The sequence below is a fragment of the Triticum urartu genome, chromosome 4, assembly GCF_003073215.2.
Source record: "Triticum urartu cultivar G1812 chromosome 4, Tu2.1, whole genome shotgun sequence".
In the NCBI taxonomy this organism is placed as follows: domain Eukaryota; kingdom Viridiplantae; phylum Streptophyta; class Magnoliopsida; order Poales; family Poaceae; genus Triticum; species Triticum urartu.
The window spans coordinates 428,351,093-428,368,303 of record NC_053025.1 but is presented as its reverse complement, the minus strand read 5'-3'; the positions used below and the strand labels follow the sequence as shown (position 1 = coordinate 428,368,303).

The window sequence follows — 17,211 nt, the reverse complement described above, 5'->3', positions numbered from 1 at the left end:
AGGCTTTATCCTGTTTATCAGGGGATAGACTAGTTCGTTCGGCATATGGTCATCTTGTTGCTGAAATTAAGGTGTTGATGTGTGACATAGAGTTTATTCCCTAGGAGTTGACTAGTGATCATAATAGAGTTGCCGATCGTCTAATAAATTATAGTCGTATCGAGTGTACCATGGCACCGCTATGTATCGAGGACCATCTGGCTTTTGACTGTAACTCTCTTAATTTGGAATAAAACTTCTTTCGCCTTGGAAAAAAAATCACTTTAGACAAAAATTATACGCCTTATCCTATGTACTTCCTTCGTTTCAAATTACTTGTCGCAGGTATGGATGTATCTAGATGTATTTCAGTTCTAGATACATCCATTTCTGCGACGAGTAATTTAGAACGGGGAGAGTACCTTGGAAGTTAATTTTCCAGTAGCCGAAAAAAGAAGACGATAAATCTTTCCAACCTAACTGGCTAAATCTAACCTAACTCTTTTAGGTAGACCGTCACTTGCAAATCGCACGGACTGTGGGCCGCGTTGTCCATCGCTGGTGGCCCCACATGCAGTGTCTGCGCGACTCGTCATCCGTCGTAAACCGGAGAGGCCCTTTTGCTCTCACACATACCCGCGCTTATTTTCTCTCGGTTACCTAATTTTCGCCCCTCCTCCTCCGATTCGCGTTTGGATCCCAGCGCCAAAGCTTGGCGGATGCTGTAGAAAATGGCGGAGGCGCTCGCGTCCGCGGGTGGGCTCGCCATGGCGGCCTCGACCTCCTTCACGCCCGGCCAGGTGAGCCCTAAATCGCCCCTCGATCGGGCGTCAGCGCGGCATTGCTGCTCCGTGCGGATTCCTTGGGTGCTTCCTGGAGGGGGGGGGGGGGGGGGGGGGGGGGGGGGGGGGGGGGGGGGGGGGGGGGGGGGGGGGGGGGGGGGGGGGGGGGGGGCGCGGGTGAGCGGGCAAGCAAGTGCAGAACTGCGGGGCGCGCTTTCTGTTTTAGGTGGTTGAAAGGAAACGCTGGAGATGGCATGGTTGTGAAATTTCCTAACGGGATTCAGTGGTGCCTTTTCTTATTTGAGGGATTCCTAGATTGGTCAGTGACATGGTTGCTGGTTCTGTTGCGCTCGCGCTTGGTTGGTTATTGTTGTCAATGTGCAAGTATTGCTCGTTGGTTAGGATTTAGTGCTATTCTGATTGGAGGGGAACCAGTTAACCTCATTCAGGATTGAAAACCATGGCTAGTTTCTTTGTGTGTGTGTGTGTGTGGTGGGGGTCTATGCACAGATTACTGGTGGGTGTTTTGGAATGGTAGTATCTAATCTGGGGTGGATTTTTTTAGCTGTTCCAACACATTGGTGAATGAGGGCTGTAGATCTGGAGACACCAGATGTTCCAACACATGAATTTCTCTGTTGTATTATTGGGGAATATATGCTCATACTAGTGATTCAGTGAGTGTGTGCTAACCCACTTTATAGGTTTGGCCATTCAGCCTATTGAATTGAATGTTGATGTGCTTGTTTTACTATACATGATCGATCCTTGAGTTTAGTAACCGGTGTGAGGTTCAGCGGGCCAATTATTTAGTATGCAAAACTGCAGAGTATTGTGGATTGCAATAGTACAAGGGCTGAAGTTTAAACAGCGCGTCTAGAAGGCTTTTTGTAACTTCCCCTAACTAAGTATGCATAGTGATGCTATTATCCCCCCATGAAGTTGATTTGTTTATTACAGAGACTATAATTTATTTATTTCTGGGACATTGATCATTGGTACTGACAGAACTTGCTTTGTACTTTTCCCAGCTTTCTGCTTTTCTGGGATTTCTTTGGGTTCTTGCGGCCTGGGTGTATGCTGAGGTTCTCTTTCATAGGAAGAATGCTGCTTCACTTAAAACGTGAGTAAATTCTATTTTGATCATGGGAATGCTGCTAAGTTGTATCTCCCCTTTGAATATTGTCTCTGAACAGAAATCTCTGCCTATGCTGAAAGTACCATAGGTCCATAGCTCAATGTATCTTACTTTTCTGGGGTTGATCTATTTTGTTCTTCCATCTTGAAATGAGTATTGTCACCATTACATGTTGTTTAATGAAACAATACTTTCTAGGAGGACTCTTATCCGAAGTAATGCTTCCTTCTCTTTGTCAGTAGACACTCGGACATCAATTTATCAGACATGGATAGTAGCTCAAACAAAGGAGAGGATCAAACAATGTTACTGGAGGAGGGTGGTCCAGTAGCTGGTGCAAAGCCAGTTTATGCTTCTTTCACATCACAGATGCTCAGGTTGCTTGTGAACTATAATTCTCGATGGCATAATAATTAATAAATGATTGTTAAGATATCAAGATTCAAATGCACTAACTTAGTTGGTTCCACAGACTTTTTTGTATGGACGAGACACTTCTTCTGGAGCATCGATTGACACTGAGGGCAACGTAATCTACTTGCATTCTGTATTCGTTGATACTTGTCCAGTTGCATTATTCTGCTGACCGCTTGCCATTGGTCTATCAGATCCGAGCTTGGAGGCCATCTACTTTACTTTTACATATGTGACCGCACAAATATATTCGGAGAGTCTGAAAAGGTACTATTATGCTGATACTTACTTACTTGAAATGTATGCCCGCATTTAAACACCATCTGAATGTATAGTTATATGGCATTATTATCTATTGTAAATAGCTTTCAGATTCTAGGTCTGCTGATGCTTTAGTATGTTGTTTTTCTGTAGAATCTTATGCTAAATTTTGATGTCCCTATGTAACATACTGGTCAAAATCAGATTCTTAGAACATGTCAGCTTTTCTGCCTTATTCAAATTAATGCAAAATACTAGAAGCTGCATAGAAGGTGTGTGCGCAATATGCTATTTTCAATTGGATAACTTTTTTTTGTGTGTATCTACAGAATTACAGCCGAGATCTCTTCCTTTTCCTCTATTTTCTTCTTATCATCGTAGCAGCTATTACTTCCTTCAAGGTCCACCAAGATAAGTCCACATTCACTGGAAAATCTGTACTATATTTGAATAGGCATCAGACGGAGGAATGGAAGGGTTGGATGCAGGTATTTTCATAGTTCATCTTCCTTATAGCATTTTGTCTGGCTTTTATTCTACTACCCGCCAATCATGCATGAATATTAATGCATTTGGTAGGACTAGGGTTCCTACCAGGCCTTCGGCGTAGGTTATATGGACAAGGAGGAGGGGGACGAGGGCTGGAGCGGGCGCGCCGGCGAGCGGGCGCCGTCGCGGCTAGGGTTGGGTGCGGCGGCGGCTAGGGTTCCGGCTCCTTGGGGAGCCGGGCAACAGAAGATTATGATATCTTTATTGCTTAATCTCAAACGGTGTCTTACAACTAGTATTTATAACTTTAGCCTAAGATAACTTGTGGGCCAAGCCCCTCATACTAATGCCCAGTGGGCCTCTTCCTGGTATAGACCAAACCGGTCATAACATCTCTCCCCGCCTGCGCAAACAACTCGTCCTCGAGCTAAAAGTCCGGATAGTGTTGGCGGAATTCCTCACGCTGCTCCCAAGTAGCCTCCTCCTCCGGAAGGCCCGCCCACTGAACGAGGACGAACCACACGCCACGACGGAGCTGTGCCTGCAACACCTTTGCGGGCTCTGGAAGAATGCGACCATCGGCGGTTGGAGGAAGCGTCGGAGGAGCCGCCGGTGGCTCGCCATGGAAAGGCTTGAGCAGCCCCACATGGAAGACGTCGTGGATGCGAGCGCGGGCTGGAAGCTGAAGACGATAGGCCACCTTCCCAATGCGCTCCAAGATAGGGAAGGGCCCGGCGTAGCGAGGGCCGAGCTTGCGCTTCGCGCGCGGGTCAAGTGACTGCGTAGAGCGGTGGAGAAGACGCAGCCACACCCAGTCACCCACCGCGAACTCCGCTTCGCGATGATGATCGTCGTAGTAGTGCTTGGCCAGCTGTTGGGCCTGAAGGAGACGCTGACGGACCTCAACAAGCATCTCGTCACGGGTGCGGATAAGTTCACCCGCAACCTCCGTCCGAGCCGTCTCCGGGTCCACCGGTTGTATAGGCGGGGGTGGTCGACCATAGACCACCTCAATCGGCGTAGCGCGCAGGGCGGAGTGATAGGAGGTGTTGTAGCAGTACTCCGCCCAAGAGAGCCGGTCCACCCAAGTGCGAGGCCGATCACCTGTCACACAACGCAAATACATGGCAATGACCTTGTTAACCACCTCGGACTGACCGTCCGTCTGAGGATGGAACGCCGTACTCAGGCGGAGCTGGACACCCGCCATCCTGAAGAGGTCGCGCCAGACATGGCCCGTGAACACTGGGTCCCGATCACCGACGATCGAAGCAGGGAACCTGTGTAGGCGGACAATGCCGTCGAAGAAGGCCCGGGCCACGGACGCCGCCGTGTACGGATGGCCGAGCGCGATGAAGTGGGCGTACTTGGAAAACGGTCGACCACCGTGAGGATGACCGACTTGCCGCCCACCTTGGGAAGGCCCTCGATGAAGTCCATGGATATATCCGCCCAGACCTGAGACGGCACCTCCAAGGGCTGAAGTAACCCAGCCGGTCTCAGGGTCTCCGTCTTGTTGCGCTGGCATGTCTGACAAGACCGAACCCAGTCGCGGACCAGGGCGCGATCGCCAGGGATGTAGAAGTCGGCGCGAAGACGATGGAGGGTTTTCTGCACACCCTCATGACCCGCCGAGTGGGCGAGCTGTAACACCTGGTGACGGAGATCATCATGCGCCGGAATAAAGATCCGGCGCCCATAGAGAAGCAGTCCGTCAGAGAAGCGCCAAGGCTCCTCCAAGTCGCCGGCCGTGAGCTGCTGCTGAAGAAGGACGGCGTCGTCGGCCGTCGCAGTTGCGCGGCGAATGTCGGCGAAGAGACCGAACGTCGGCCCGGAGCGGATGCACAGGACCGCCCCGGCGGAGGGAGCGAGGTCGGAGTCGCGACGGGACAACGCGTCGGCCACGGTGTTAAGGCGGCCTGGCCGATACTCGACGGAGAAGTCGAAGCCGAAGAGCTTGCTGATCCACTGGTGCTGTGGCACGGTCGACAGCCGTTGGTCCAGCAAGAACTTCAGGCTGTAGTGGTCCGTGCGAATGCGGAAGGACCGTCCCCACAACTACGGCCGCCAATGACGAACGGCTTGTACAAGGCCAATGAGCTCCCGCTCGTATGCCGCCAGCTTAAGATGGCGCGGAGCGAAAGGCCGGCTGAAGAAGGTGAGGGGCCCATCGCCCTGATGAAGCACGGCACCGAAATCGGCGCCCGAGGCGTCACAGTCCACCACGAACGGGCGGTCGAAGTCGGGCATCTGGAGGACGGGGCCGGTCGTGAGGGCCCCCTTGAGGGCCTCGAACGCCGTCGTCGCCTCGTCGTCCCAGGCGAAAGCGTCGCGGCGAAGCAACCGCGTGAGGGGCGCCGCGATGAGCCCGAACTCCCGGATAAATTTCCGGTAGTAGCCGGCGAGGCCGAGGAACCCACGGAGAGCCCGCGGCGAGTGAGGCGTCGGCCATGCGGAGACGGCCGCCACCTTGTCGGCGTCCATAGCCACCCCGTCGGCCGAGATGACATGGCCGAGGTAGCCGACGGTAGGTGTCCCGAACGAGCACTTCGAGCGCTTAAGGTGGAGGTGGTGCGCCCGAAGCTCGTTGAAGACGATGGTGACGTGCTGGAGGTGCTCGACCCAGGTGGCGCTGTAGATAAGAATGTCATCAAAGAAAACAAGCACAAACCGCCGTAAGTAGGGTCGGAGGACGTCGTTCATCAAGGCCTGGAAAGTCGCTAGGGCGTTGGCGAGGCCGAAGGGCATCACCAAGAACTCGAAGTGGCCATGGTGGGTGCAAAACGCCGTCTTGGCGATGTCGTCTGGATGCATACGCACCTGATGATAGCCCGACCGGAGATCGAGGTTGGTGAAGAAGCGCGCCCCATGGAGCTCATCCAAGAGCTTGTCGACCACCGGTATAGGGAACTTGTCCTTGAGCGTGAGCGCGTTCAGGGCGCGGTAGTCGATGCAGAAACGCCACGTGCTGTCCGACTTGCGGACGAGAAGCACCGGTGCGGTGAAGGGTGATGTGGAGATCCGAATGATGCCCACGGCGAGCATAAGGGCACACTGTCGCTCCAACTCATCCTTTTGCAACTGAGGGTAGCGGTAGGGCCGAACCGCCACAGGAGTGGTGCCCGGCATGAGGTGAATATGATGGCCGTACACCCGGGCGGGCGGAAGACCCCGTGGCTCGTCGAAGAGGTTGCTGTGCTGCTGCAGAAGGGAATCCAGCAGGGGTTGCTCGGCCTCCGAGGACGCGGCGACCAGCTGGAGGTGTGGCACGGCCGGTGCAGCGCCTCCAAAGCCGTCCCACCGGATGCGGCGGCCCAGCCGCCAGAACGTCATCGTGAGCGCGTCGAAGTCCCACAGGATGGGACCGAGGGTCCGGAGAAAATCCACCCCGAGGATGAAGTCAAAGCAGCCGAGGTCGACCCCTGCACAGGTAATGGAGAAGTGTTCGCCACCGATGGAGATGGGAACGTCGCGGGCGAGCCCATGACATCGGAGGCGATCGCCGTTCGCCACCGTGATCCGCAGGCGAGCCCATGACACCGGAGGCGATCGCCGTTCGCCACCGCGATCCGCAGGCGCTCCCCGCCCGTCGTCGGAAGGGCTAGCCGACGCATGGTCGCCTCGGGCAGGAAGTTATGGGTGGAGCTAGTATCTAGCAGGGCCACCAGCCGCTCGCCATGGATCGTCACCGGCAGCAGCATGGTCCGCTCGCCACGGATGCCGGCGAGGGCGTGGAGGGAGACGACGCACGCCGTCGCCGTGGAATCCGTGGGCGTGTCCGCGGCCGCCTCGGGTGGTGGTGGCGCGTCGGTCGAGTCGTCCGCCTCGGTGTAGTCGACCGTCTCCAAGTAAAATAGGCGGGGGCAGACATGGGTCGGCGTGTAGGGCTCATCGCAGTTGAAGCAGAGGCCCTGACGGCGACGCTCATGCTGCTCGGCCGGTGACAACCGACGGAAGGTCCGTGTGGTGGCCGGGGGTGCGGCCGTTGCGGCTGGAGGAGGCCGGCCCGGTGCTGGAGGAGTCGGCGCTGGTCGACTGGGCTGGCGGCCGCCCCGTCCGGACGGTTGCTGCAGTGCCTGGGCCCGCTGCTCGAAAGCCCGGGCGTAGTACATGGCCGTCTGGAGGTCGGGGGGATCCCGGAGCTCGACGTCCACGCGAATATGGTCCGGCAGACCGCCCACAAATAACTCGGCGCGCTGAATCCCGGAGACGTTCGGCGCGTGGCACGCCAGGGCCTGGAAGCGGTCGGCGTAGTCCTGCACCGTGGATGTGAAAGGTAAGTGGCCGAGGGCCACCAGTCGGCTCCCGCGGATAGGAGGCCCGAACCGGAGGAGACAGAGCTCCCGGAAGCATTCCCATGGTGGCATGCTGCCCTCGTCCTGCTCGAGGGCGTAGTACCAGGTCTGCGCCGCGCCTCGGAGATGATAGGACGCGAGCCAGGTACGGTCCGAAGCGAGCGTCCGCTGCTCGCGAAAGAACTGCTCGCACTGATTGAGCCAGTTGAGAGGGTCCTCCGTGCCCTCGTAAGTGGCGAAGTCCAGTTTGGCGAATTGAGGGGGTGTCGGACCACCGTGCCCGGGGGCTGCTGCAGTCGGCGGCAGCGCGTGTGCCGGGTTGGGGATCTCCGGGCCGTAGTTCGCCGAGCCGGAGGGACGGTCAAACCGAAGGGAGGGCGTCGGGTGTTCCGGCGCCGTGGTATACACCGGGCCCGGCGACGAGCCGGCCACCCACGCGGGAATTGGCGATGGCGATGGCGGAAACTGCACCTAGTGCAGGGGCTGACCAGTGGGCCTGGGCGCGGGTGGTGGTGCTGTCGGCGGTGGCGGCGCCTGGTGGTGCTGCGGCGCCGCAGCCAGCGTCGAGGTGGCCGGCGGGGGCGCCTGTAGAAACTGCTGGGAAGGGCCCCCCAGCGGTGCGGTGGTGGCCGGCCACGCTGGCCAAGGGGTCCCCGCGGACGGGTAGTGCTGCAGCAGCGGCGGCGGGGGCGCCCCTCCGTAGGGCGACTGGAAGGCCGGGGCGGGCCACTGGAGCGGCGGCGGCCCGTAGGCGGCGGGGGCTGGTTCCCGGCGAGATAGAGACTGATGCCCTGGACCGCCTGGACGAGCTCCCGAAGGGTGCCCGACACCTCCTCGGGCGAGAGGATGGGGGGCGGCTCCGCCGCGGTGGTGGTCGGCGCTGGCGGGGTGGCGGTCCCGGACGTGATCGCCGGCATCGGTGCGGAAGGGGCTGGCGGCAGCGTAGGTGGGGCGGTGGTGTTTGGCAGCGGCGGCGGTGATGGAGGAAGCGACATGATCGGTCTGGTGTCTCTGGATACCAAATTGGTAGGACTAGGGTTCCTACCAGGCCTTCGGCGTAGGTTATATGGACAAGGAGGAGCGGGCACGCCGGCGAGCGGGCGCCGTCGCGGCTAGGGTTCCGGCTCCTTGGGGAGCCGGGCAACAGAAGATTATGATATCTTTATTGCTTAATCTCAAACGGTGTCTTACAACTAGTATTTATAACTTTAGCCTAAGATAACGTGCCTAAGATAACTTGTGGGCCAAGCCCCTAATACTAATGCCCGGTGGGCCTCTTCCTGGTATAGACCAAACCGGTCATAACAAGAATGAAACTGTCATCCTGCAGTGCTTACTTGCTTACCTCCTTCACCTTCATTTGTAACATGTTAGTTGTAAATAAGCTGATTTACCAAGGGCATCCATTTGCAACCTCAAAGGTTTTGATCTCTCTGCTAGCAGAGCACCACTTCTCAGCATTGCTTTGTTTGTTTCCAGGTGCTATTCTTGATGTACCACTACTTCAATGCTAAAGAGATCTACAATGCAATTCGTGTGTTCATTGCTGCATATGTCTGGATGACTGGATTTGGTAACTTCTCCTATTATTATGTGCGGAAGGATTTCAGTCTGGGACGATTTGCTCAGGTCCATTCTTAATTAGTCCAATTGTTCTTTCTTTTCATCCGCAGAAATTTACTAACATGGCTGCACCTTCAACAGATGATGTGGCGCCTCAATTTCTTTGTGGCATTCTGTTGCATTGTCCTAAATAATGATTACACACTATATTATATTTGCCCTATGCACACTCTTTTCACCCTCATGGTGTATGGTGCTCTTGGAATTCTAAACAGGTATAATGAGATTACATCAGTGATTGCTATAAAATTTGTTGGGTGCTTCTTGGTAGTTATCTTGGTATGGGAAATCCCAGGTGTCTTTGAGATAGTCTGGAGCCCATTCACTTTTCTTCTAGGTCAGTTTTCCTTCGGTAACAGTTAGTGAGTTTGCTAGTCTGCATTTTTTTTCTTCAATGAAACTTAACAATGTTATTCGTCTTGTGTGCAGGTTATGATGATCCTTCTAAACCAGATCTCCCCAGGTTGCATGAGTGGCACTTCCGATCTGGACTGGATCGCTACATATGGATTGTGGGGATGATATATGCCTATTACCATCCAACGGTATGTTCCGTACAACTTGTTTTATGCAGTATGCTGGCATAACTGATATGTTTTTTTAAATCCAAAGATAGTTTCAATTTCATCAAAATTATCAAAAGAGCGGGTGAAATGTGTTTGACATCTCCATGTCATAGGTTGAGAAGTGGATGGAAAAGCTTGAAGAAGCTGAAACAAGAACGAAACTCTATATTAAGGCCTCTATAGTTACAGTTTCTTTAACGGTAATTATCAAACATCTACAGCAAATTGTCTGTCATAGATATATTTTGATACGATCTGCTGGCTTTCTGGTGAACACAGGCTGGGTATTTGTGGTATGAGTACATCTATAAGCTGGACAAGATTACCTACAATAAATACCATCCCTACACATCCTGGATTCCCATAACGTATGTATCTTTCCTGTTTGTGTCGAGTATAAATCCATCTGTATACTGTTAAATCTGATTGATCCATGTGTGTTGCATTCAAAAGTGTTTACATCTGCCTGCGCAACTTCACTCAAGAATTCCGGGCATGCTCTCTAACGCTATTTGCGTAAGTTTTGTGTTAACAGAGCAAGTTATATCGTTATGACTAAATGTAATGCTAATGATCTATGAATATGCGACTAACACATGCTTGTTGATTTGTTTGTTCTAGCTGGCTTGGAAAGATTACACTAGAAACATATATATCTCAGTTCCATATCTGGCTCAGGTACCATATGCAGTTTCGGTACTTTATAGGTTCTGCCATTTGTGCCACTGGATAATTGCCTTCAGATTTTAAATGAATGAAACTTATTTTGTTTGCTTTGATGACTCTTGAAGATCAAAGGTGCCCAATGGGCAACCCAAGTGGCTATTGACAATAATCCCAGATTACCCACTACTTAACTTCATGCTCACTACTGCGCTATATGTTGCGGTATGTGCACTTTCCCCATGTATGACATTGAAGAATTTAGTCCGTAAAGCGACTTGCTTATGCCAGCATGTGTTTCTGCAGGTTTCCCATAGGCTCTTCGAACTGACTAATGCTTTGAAGATAGCATTTGTACCTCGTGATAACAAGCGCCTCTCATACAATTTTGTCACAGGGATTGCCATTTCAGTTGCACTCTACTCTGTATCATTTGCCTTAGTTGGCATAGCAGGATACTAGCAAATCTAGCCATTAGTTTGTTAGTTCTAGTTATAGTCTACGGTGTCAACAAAGCTAGTTTGATTGTCGGTGAGATAAATGTCAACAGGCGAAGCATGATGCACATCGCATAAACTGCCTCTCTTTCACCTTGGACTTGAGTCGGCGTGCAAAGTTTAGTCTTGAAGAGTGTAAAATGTACAATGTGCCCCAAGTGGGAATATGATAAGGGTACACATACGTACACATATGTACACACACGTCCTTGACATTGTCGGTCGTGATTGTAATTCTTGTGGTTGAGTAATACAAGAATTTATTGCCAAAAAAAAGTACTAGTATAGCTGTTGAAATGCATACCAGAGCGAGCACTTGGGCAACTCCAACGTGGATCATCAAATTGCTCGAAAATGTCTGGATCGAACGGTCCTGACACTTTTAGCCATCCAACATAGCTTACCAATTCCGTCCACCAGACGTTTAAAATCCTACAAACTGACAACAAATCAGGGGAGGCCTATGGGAGTTCGGGCTTGACACCCTGGCCCACCCAAAACCATGGCGGAGTGTGCACATTTGGATACTCTGCTCCAGTATTCCTGTGTTAACTGAAACCCTAGCCTACCCAAAACCATGGCGGAGTGCGCAAATTTGGACATTCTGCTCCACTATTCCTGTGTGAAAGCCTGCCCTCTCTGTCCCGATAGCAGGCGCCCCACCCGGTCTTTCATTGCTTGTTTTGTCGCCGACGTGATGGATCGACGGGATTCGTTCGGGGGGTTCATGGTTCCTTCAAGCCGGAGATGGTCATGTGCGTGGCCGTGTCCGCGGAGTGGCAAGGCCAGACCGTGAAGGCGAGGGAGATGAAGGCACTGGCAGTCGAAGCTTGTCCTACAAAGGTGTCGGTGCCGCCCGAACAATCACAAATTCACAAAGCCCCCTCCCAATACAAGCCGCCCTACTATCACGTCGACCATCTAGTCAGCCTGACACACAACAGTCATGTAGCACTCAGTCACCTCCTCCAGCTATCCTCGACCGTCTGCTCGTGGTTTCCATCCACGAGCCCTCATCTGTAGGTGCGCAGTCACTGTTCGGTGGAATGCCTCCCATGTTCGATGGCACCACACACGAGGCTATGATGAATGTGGAGCAAACGGACATAGAAATGGACATAACCGTACAAAGAAAGCCACATAATCCAAACATAGATCAAAAGAGCATCACAATTCAACTGACAGACATAGTTCTAAACTAAAATTATTAAAAACAGAAATAAAGACGAAGAGAGTCGAGCTTCTCCGGTCACCAGCGCAACTGTAGCCCTCCGTGTATGAAGTCAGCCTGGTGTGGCCCCACCAAGTACCAACGGCAACTATGTCGATTCTTTGCGCGACTTGCTTAAGCTGACGATGGCGTTGATGTCTCCATGTCGCCGTGGAGCACGTCGCCTTGACGGCGGAGCTGAGCCGCCAAGGTGCTCAAATTGATTAAGAACTTTGCCAACGCCACACACGCGTTGTACACGCAGCAGGGCAATGAACCAAATTTTTTTTGTTGTAGCTACCCATTCAATATAGAAGAATTTAAATTTGAGAATCAAAGGTTCACAAAAATAAAACTTCTCGACTTTTACACACTTCTATTTTCTTTTTGGAATGAACACATCATTCAGTTTGGCATACGAAGTACTAAAAATTTCATCAAAAACTTATAACTTGTCAAACAAAGGCCAATAGAAAAAAGAATAGAGGTATAACAAGCATAATATCCATGATTAGATTGAAAATAGCATAAAATTTTCAGTCAGTTTGGCAAAGGAAAAAATTCATATGTATGAAATACATATGTGGAATTCGCTAGAATTTCATGTGATTCAGTAAACAGAATGGAATGTTTCTTTGATAATGGAGAGTGAGCTGATAATGGAATTTTTCTTTGATAAGAAGGAAAGTTAAGATAGGTATTAATGAAGAGTGAGCTGGTGATGGAATTTTTCTTTGATAAGTAGAAAACTTAAGATTAAATGCTTTAAGAATGGAAGCGAAAAAAATGTTCACAATGCCTAGATTTAGTCAGATCCAATTCAAGGGATTTTATAGGTTTATTAATCAAGTCTTGGCAAAAGAACTCGACAAGTCTTCAACAATTAAAAATCCAGATAACGAAATTCAATTATACTCCCTTTGTACCGAAATACATGTCGTTGGAGTAGCTGAAGTTCAGACCACCGGACACCTGCCAGGCATGGGCCGCCTCACCACTGCCATCCACAACGGGCACAACCACCAGCGAGGCACCTCCCGTAGGAGTGCACCGAGCCCCCACCATCGGAGGGGAGATCCGACCATCGGCGGGAACACCAGGGGAGAAGGGGAGGAGAGAAAGGTGGCCGGCGGCTCCAGAATGGCCAAGGCTGACGGGAAATTTTTTTCTCACCTTTTCATTTTGCAAAAGCACTTCGCAGTTTGACCGGTCAATTAATTCCACTCAGGCCAAATACGCATAGCACACGTACAGGTACAGGGCAGGAAATGTAAACAGTGGCCGTATCCTGAGAGCATGTAGTGACATTTCCTGTATCCGTATCTAACAAATCTAAGACGTGACCCTAAGTCATATTTTCTGTATTCAAACCTAAAACAAATCTAAGACAAATAATTCAGGACGGGGGGAGTAATTTCCTGACTAGTTACACAAGTTGTCTCAAAAGGAAGTAAACACAGTACGATGTCAGCAATTCCATGAAAACTAGCCAAAAGGATGCTGAAGTACAAAGTAAACAACAGCATTTGATACACCAAAAATATGGAGACCGACACATAATTAATGTATGATAACCTACACCTTCTAAAACAGAGGGAAAACAAGCATCTACTCCATAATTCGTAATTCAGTAGCAGAGGGACATTTGACATATGTCGTATATAGTGATTTCACCATCCACAATACTGGAAAACTACTACATGGAAGATATCATGACAATGGTGGAGGCCAACAGTGATGTCCAAAGCCTTTGGCGGCGCTGCCCACATTCCAAGGGACCAGAAGAATGACATCAATTCAGTTCCTACTAGCAGCTCTTTCCCTCTCCCTCTTATTGTGTAGCCTCTCAAGAACACGCTTGGCCTCACATGATGGGAAATTGGTCAGATCATAGTACTGTGGAGCTATATCGATCAGCCTGGGAACAGAACACAGAGAAAGGTCAACATTGTCAATCAAATACCCAATTGGACAAGTTTCATTTCAGACTTTAGACGAGGACTTACCACTCTCCACGGATATCGGTGACTGTGCGGATGAAATTCCTGGTGGTCAAAACATATTCATTGTAGATGACCCATTCCGGCTTATGGTCCATGCAATTCGAGGGATGAAGATGGACAACCTGGCAAGGAAAGAAGGGTGAAAAGCTGCAATACAATACTCCATAATAATAAAGGAAATAAAAGAGACAAAAATCAGAATACCAACCTGATTATCCTTAACGGTCAAGTAATGCCCAGTTCGCTCCAGATGAGCAACCTGCATAAAGTACCCTGAAAGCATTGCTTTCCTGATGTTGACATAGTACTCACGACTGTTGAAGTCTGTACTGCACATCTTGAGGTTGAATCTGGTCATGATGCGCACAAGTTGTTGTCTAACATTATCAGCAGACTTCATCGCCCGGGCATTGACAAAATTCTCATAACACCATGTAGGATCCTCATCTGCATAGTGAAGGAAGAGTCTGTTAGCCCCCAAAAAATTGCAGTCTGACCGGGTGTAGATCGAATGAGAATGGTTATAGGCTTACTGTTTTGCTTGTATGCATGGTACACGTTCAAAAGTGTCAGATGATCCCCATCGATGTGCCCAAATCGAGCCTTCGCCTCATCAGCAGCCTTTTGTGCCTCCCTAGGCCGGAGAAAGCAATTGGGTACTAGACAAAGGATATGGTAATAACAGACGAAGCCCACGGTTGGTCAGCAGATGCAAAGAGGCGAGACGATACCATTTGCTTTGTCAGAATAACTCAACATACAGCAACTATCTGCATCAGCCTAAACTGTATGATCATTTTGATCAATAGCTAGAAGCCAGGTGCATGACAGTTGCTGATGACAATACACAATATATACAAACAAGAGAAAATAGAAAACATGCACTAGTCTGCATGCTAGAACCATGGCAACTTGCTTGCACACACGGGTGCAAGCAAAACAGTGCATGTGCATAACAACATGATAATGTAGTTACAGAAATGCAAATGGAGAGGAATTGTTAGTTGACATACCTGATAGCATGGCAGATATTGAGAGGATCTCATTTGAACAGTTGTACCTTGGACTGATGACAAGCATCTTTGACATCTGTGGGTCTAAGGGGAACTCACTCATCATTTCACCTAAAGATGTTAGGTTGCCTTCATCGTCGAGTGCCCCCAAGTAGTTCAGAACTTCCAAGGCCCTCATTAGAGTTTCGGGCGCAGGAGGATCCATGAAGTCAAAATGCACTAAATCATCAATTCCAAGCTTCTTCAGAGTAAGAACTGTATTTGCCAAGTTTGATCGAAGAATTTCTGGGTAGGTCTGTGGCTGTAAATCACCATTAAAACTCTTCTCTGTGTACAACCTGAAGCACTTCCCAGGCTGTGTTCTTCCAGCACGACCAGCTCGCTGATGCGCACTTGCCTTGGAAATTGGAGACACCAAAAGGGATTCCACCCTTATCCTTGGATTGTAAACCTTCTGTTTGGAAAACCCTGGATCTATAACATACACTATACCATCAATGGTTAGGGATGTCTCAGCAATGTTTGTGGACACAACAATTTTCCTTCCAGCAGGACCTCCCTCTTTCAATGGAGGTGGAGCAGGGTCAAAAATCTTCTGCTGCATTGCAGGGGGGAGAGTAGAGTACAATGGCACCACTTTAACTGGGCCAACCTGATCACCCATGTTATTAACTTCCTTGTTTATTTTCCGACACGCATCCTCAATCTCCTCTTCTCCAGTAAGGAATACAAGGATATCACCAGCAGGTTCACACATATGTATCTGCACAACTGTCCTGATAGCAGCTTCTAGATAGTCCCTTTCTGGTTCCTGTGTATAGAAGATCTCAACGGGATGAAGTCTACCAGGAACCTTCATCAATGGTGCACCACTGAAATAACCTTGAAACTTCTCTGCCTCAAGAGTAGCACTCATAACAACAAGCTTCAAGTCAGGCCTGTTCTTTAGAACTTCCTTCAGAAGCCCAAACAGAACATCCGTTGCCAACGTGCGCTCATGAGCCTCGTCAAGAACAATCACCTTGTACCTCTCTAAAAGTGGGTCTGCCATTGCTTCTCTCAGAAGCATACCATCTGTCAAATATCTGATAGGAAGCAATAGTGTTCAACACAACATGATTAGATCAGAATACCTAAAAAAACAAAAGAAACATACACTTCATATCAATCAGCCAAAAGGGTGGTGCAACTGATACTGTTCTTCCACGAAATACAAGAACCAACAATCTTACTTGAGAACAGTTTTGTGACTGCTGCAATCTTCAAATCGGATACTGTAACCAACTTCCTCCCCGATTGTGACATCCATCTCCTCCGCGACACGCCGAGAGACCGACATTGCAGCAACCCTCCGCGGCTGGGTGCAGGCAACCATAGAGCGGTTGCTCAAACCTTCAGCCTCGAGCACAAATTGGGGGATCTGTTCCACACAGAACAAATCAATCATCGGAACAAACCAATCAATAAGGACAGACACCTCATAATGACCGTAATTATGCAAGCCCACACAAGCATTAACCTAACAAATTCACCATAGCACCAGGCATCTAGCCTCTAGAACACCTCCTAACTTTTCAATCCGAAAATTGAGGGCACAAACCAGTAACCTAAGCAACACATACATGGAGACGTATCGGATATAGGTGCAGATATAGTACCTGAGTGGTCTTGCCACTTCCGGTTTCTCCGACAAGGATGAGGGTCTGGTTGTCGCGGAGGACGCGGAGGAACTCGTCCTTCTGCTGCCAGACGGGGAGCGTGCGGCGCTTCTCGAGGATCTCTAGGTACCGCGCCGAGTAGGGCCGGCCGTTCCACCGGTTGATGGACGGATTGGCCGCGGCGGCGGCGGCGGCACCATTGATGCCGGCGCGGCCGAGCTTAGCGGATACGGAGGTCTCGTCAACCACGTCGAAGAGGCTCACCTTGCGCTTCCGCTCCGTCCCCATGGCGGCGGCGAGAGAGGTCGCTGGTGCGCGGAGGAGGAATAGGCGGGAGAGAGGCGAAACCCTAGCTCCCGTTTCTGGAAGAGTCGCCGGATTTATATTTGTGAATTGCGCGACTATTAGGTCGGCGTGAGGCTGCGAGATGGGACTCCGCTCGCGTGGTAGCGGGTTTCCGTGGTTTGCGTTTACCAGCCTGGAAGGCGTCCTATGTGACCCTGCACTTGCAGCCCCTATCGCGTTCGGTTTTCGTGAACGTGTAAAACTTGGTCTCAGGCTCGATTACGTTTTTTTTTTGCGAATGTTTTTTTTTCCTTTTCTGCGAATGAGTCTCGACT

At 50.5% G+C, this 17,211-nt stretch overlaps 2 protein-coding genes across 5 annotated transcripts; one reads left to right on the top strand and one right to left on the bottom strand.

Moving 5' to 3' along the window:
- The first annotated feature begins 577 nt into the window (after positions 1-577).
- Positions 578-10,941, top strand: LOC125551882 (protein REDUCED WALL ACETYLATION 4-like). 2 transcript variants are annotated; one of them, XM_048715267.1, is made up of 15 exons: positions 578-779; positions 1,793-1,884; positions 2,139-2,276; positions 2,372-2,428; positions 2,508-2,580; positions 2,904-3,062; positions 8,838-8,987; positions 9,063-9,318; positions 9,411-9,526; positions 9,661-9,747; positions 9,827-9,915; positions 10,001-10,063; positions 10,169-10,225; positions 10,339-10,435; positions 10,517-10,941. In XM_048715267.1, the coding sequence occupies exons 1-15, from the start codon at positions 711-713 to the stop codon at positions 10,670-10,672; spliced, it is 1,659 nt and encodes a 552-aa protein (XP_048571224.1). In that variant the 5' UTR covers positions 578-710; the 3' UTR covers positions 10,673-10,941. The 2 variants fall into 2 exon arrangements, with proteins under 2 accessions (XP_048571224.1, XP_048571225.1); XM_048715268.1 differs by having other exon boundaries at positions 598-779; positions 2,142-2,276.
- A 2,443-nt stretch (positions 10,942-13,384) lies between these two features.
- Positions 13,385-16,990, bottom strand: LOC125551881 (probable pre-mRNA-splicing factor ATP-dependent RNA helicase DEAH3). Of its 3 annotated transcripts, XM_048715264.1 has the most exons (7): positions 16,592-16,984; positions 16,166-16,353; positions 14,934-16,018; positions 14,454-14,579; positions 14,129-14,367; positions 13,924-14,042; positions 13,385-13,835 (listed from the first exon to the last, which is right to left on the bottom strand). In XM_048715264.1, the coding sequence occupies exons 1-7, from the start codon at positions 16,877-16,879 to the stop codon at positions 13,715-13,717; spliced, it is 2,166 nt and encodes a 721-aa protein (XP_048571221.1). In that variant the 5' UTR covers positions 16,880-16,984; the 3' UTR covers positions 13,385-13,714. The 3 variants fall into 3 exon arrangements, 2 of the variants coding, with proteins under 2 accessions (XP_048571221.1, XP_048571222.1); XM_048715265.1 differs by lacking the exon at positions 16,592-16,984 and having other exon boundaries at positions 14,934-16,066; positions 16,166-16,329; XR_007303304.1 differs by lacking the exons at positions 13,385-13,835; positions 13,924-14,042 and having other exon boundaries at positions 14,349-14,367; positions 14,454-14,690; positions 16,592-16,990.
- Positions 16,991-17,211: the final 221 nt, after the last annotated feature.

Coding starts and splice junctions, on each gene's coding strand:
- LOC125551882 (XM_048715267.1), top strand. CDS start 711: ATGGCGGAGGCGCTCGCGTCCGCGGGTGGGCTCGCCATGGCGGCCTCG. Junction 2,581..2,903: donor TATTCGGAGAGTCTGAAAAG/GTACTATTATGC, acceptor GTGTATCTACAG/AATTACAGCCGAGATCTCTT. Junction 10,064..10,168: donor TGCTCTCTAACGCTATTTGC/GTAAGTTTTGTG, acceptor TGTTTGTTCTAG/CTGGCTTGGAAAGATTACAC.
- LOC125551881 (XM_048715264.1), bottom strand. CDS start 16,879: ATGGGGACGGAGCGGAAGCGCAAGGTGAGCCTCTTCGACGTGGTTGAC. Junction 16,354..16,591: donor GAAGTGGCAAGACCACTCAG/GTACTATATCTG, acceptor TGTGTGGAACAG/ATCCCCCAATTTGTGCTCGA. Junction 13,836..13,923: donor ACCGATATCCGTGGAGAGTG/GTAAGTCCTCGT, acceptor TTCTGTTCCCAG/GCTGATCGATATAGCTCCAC.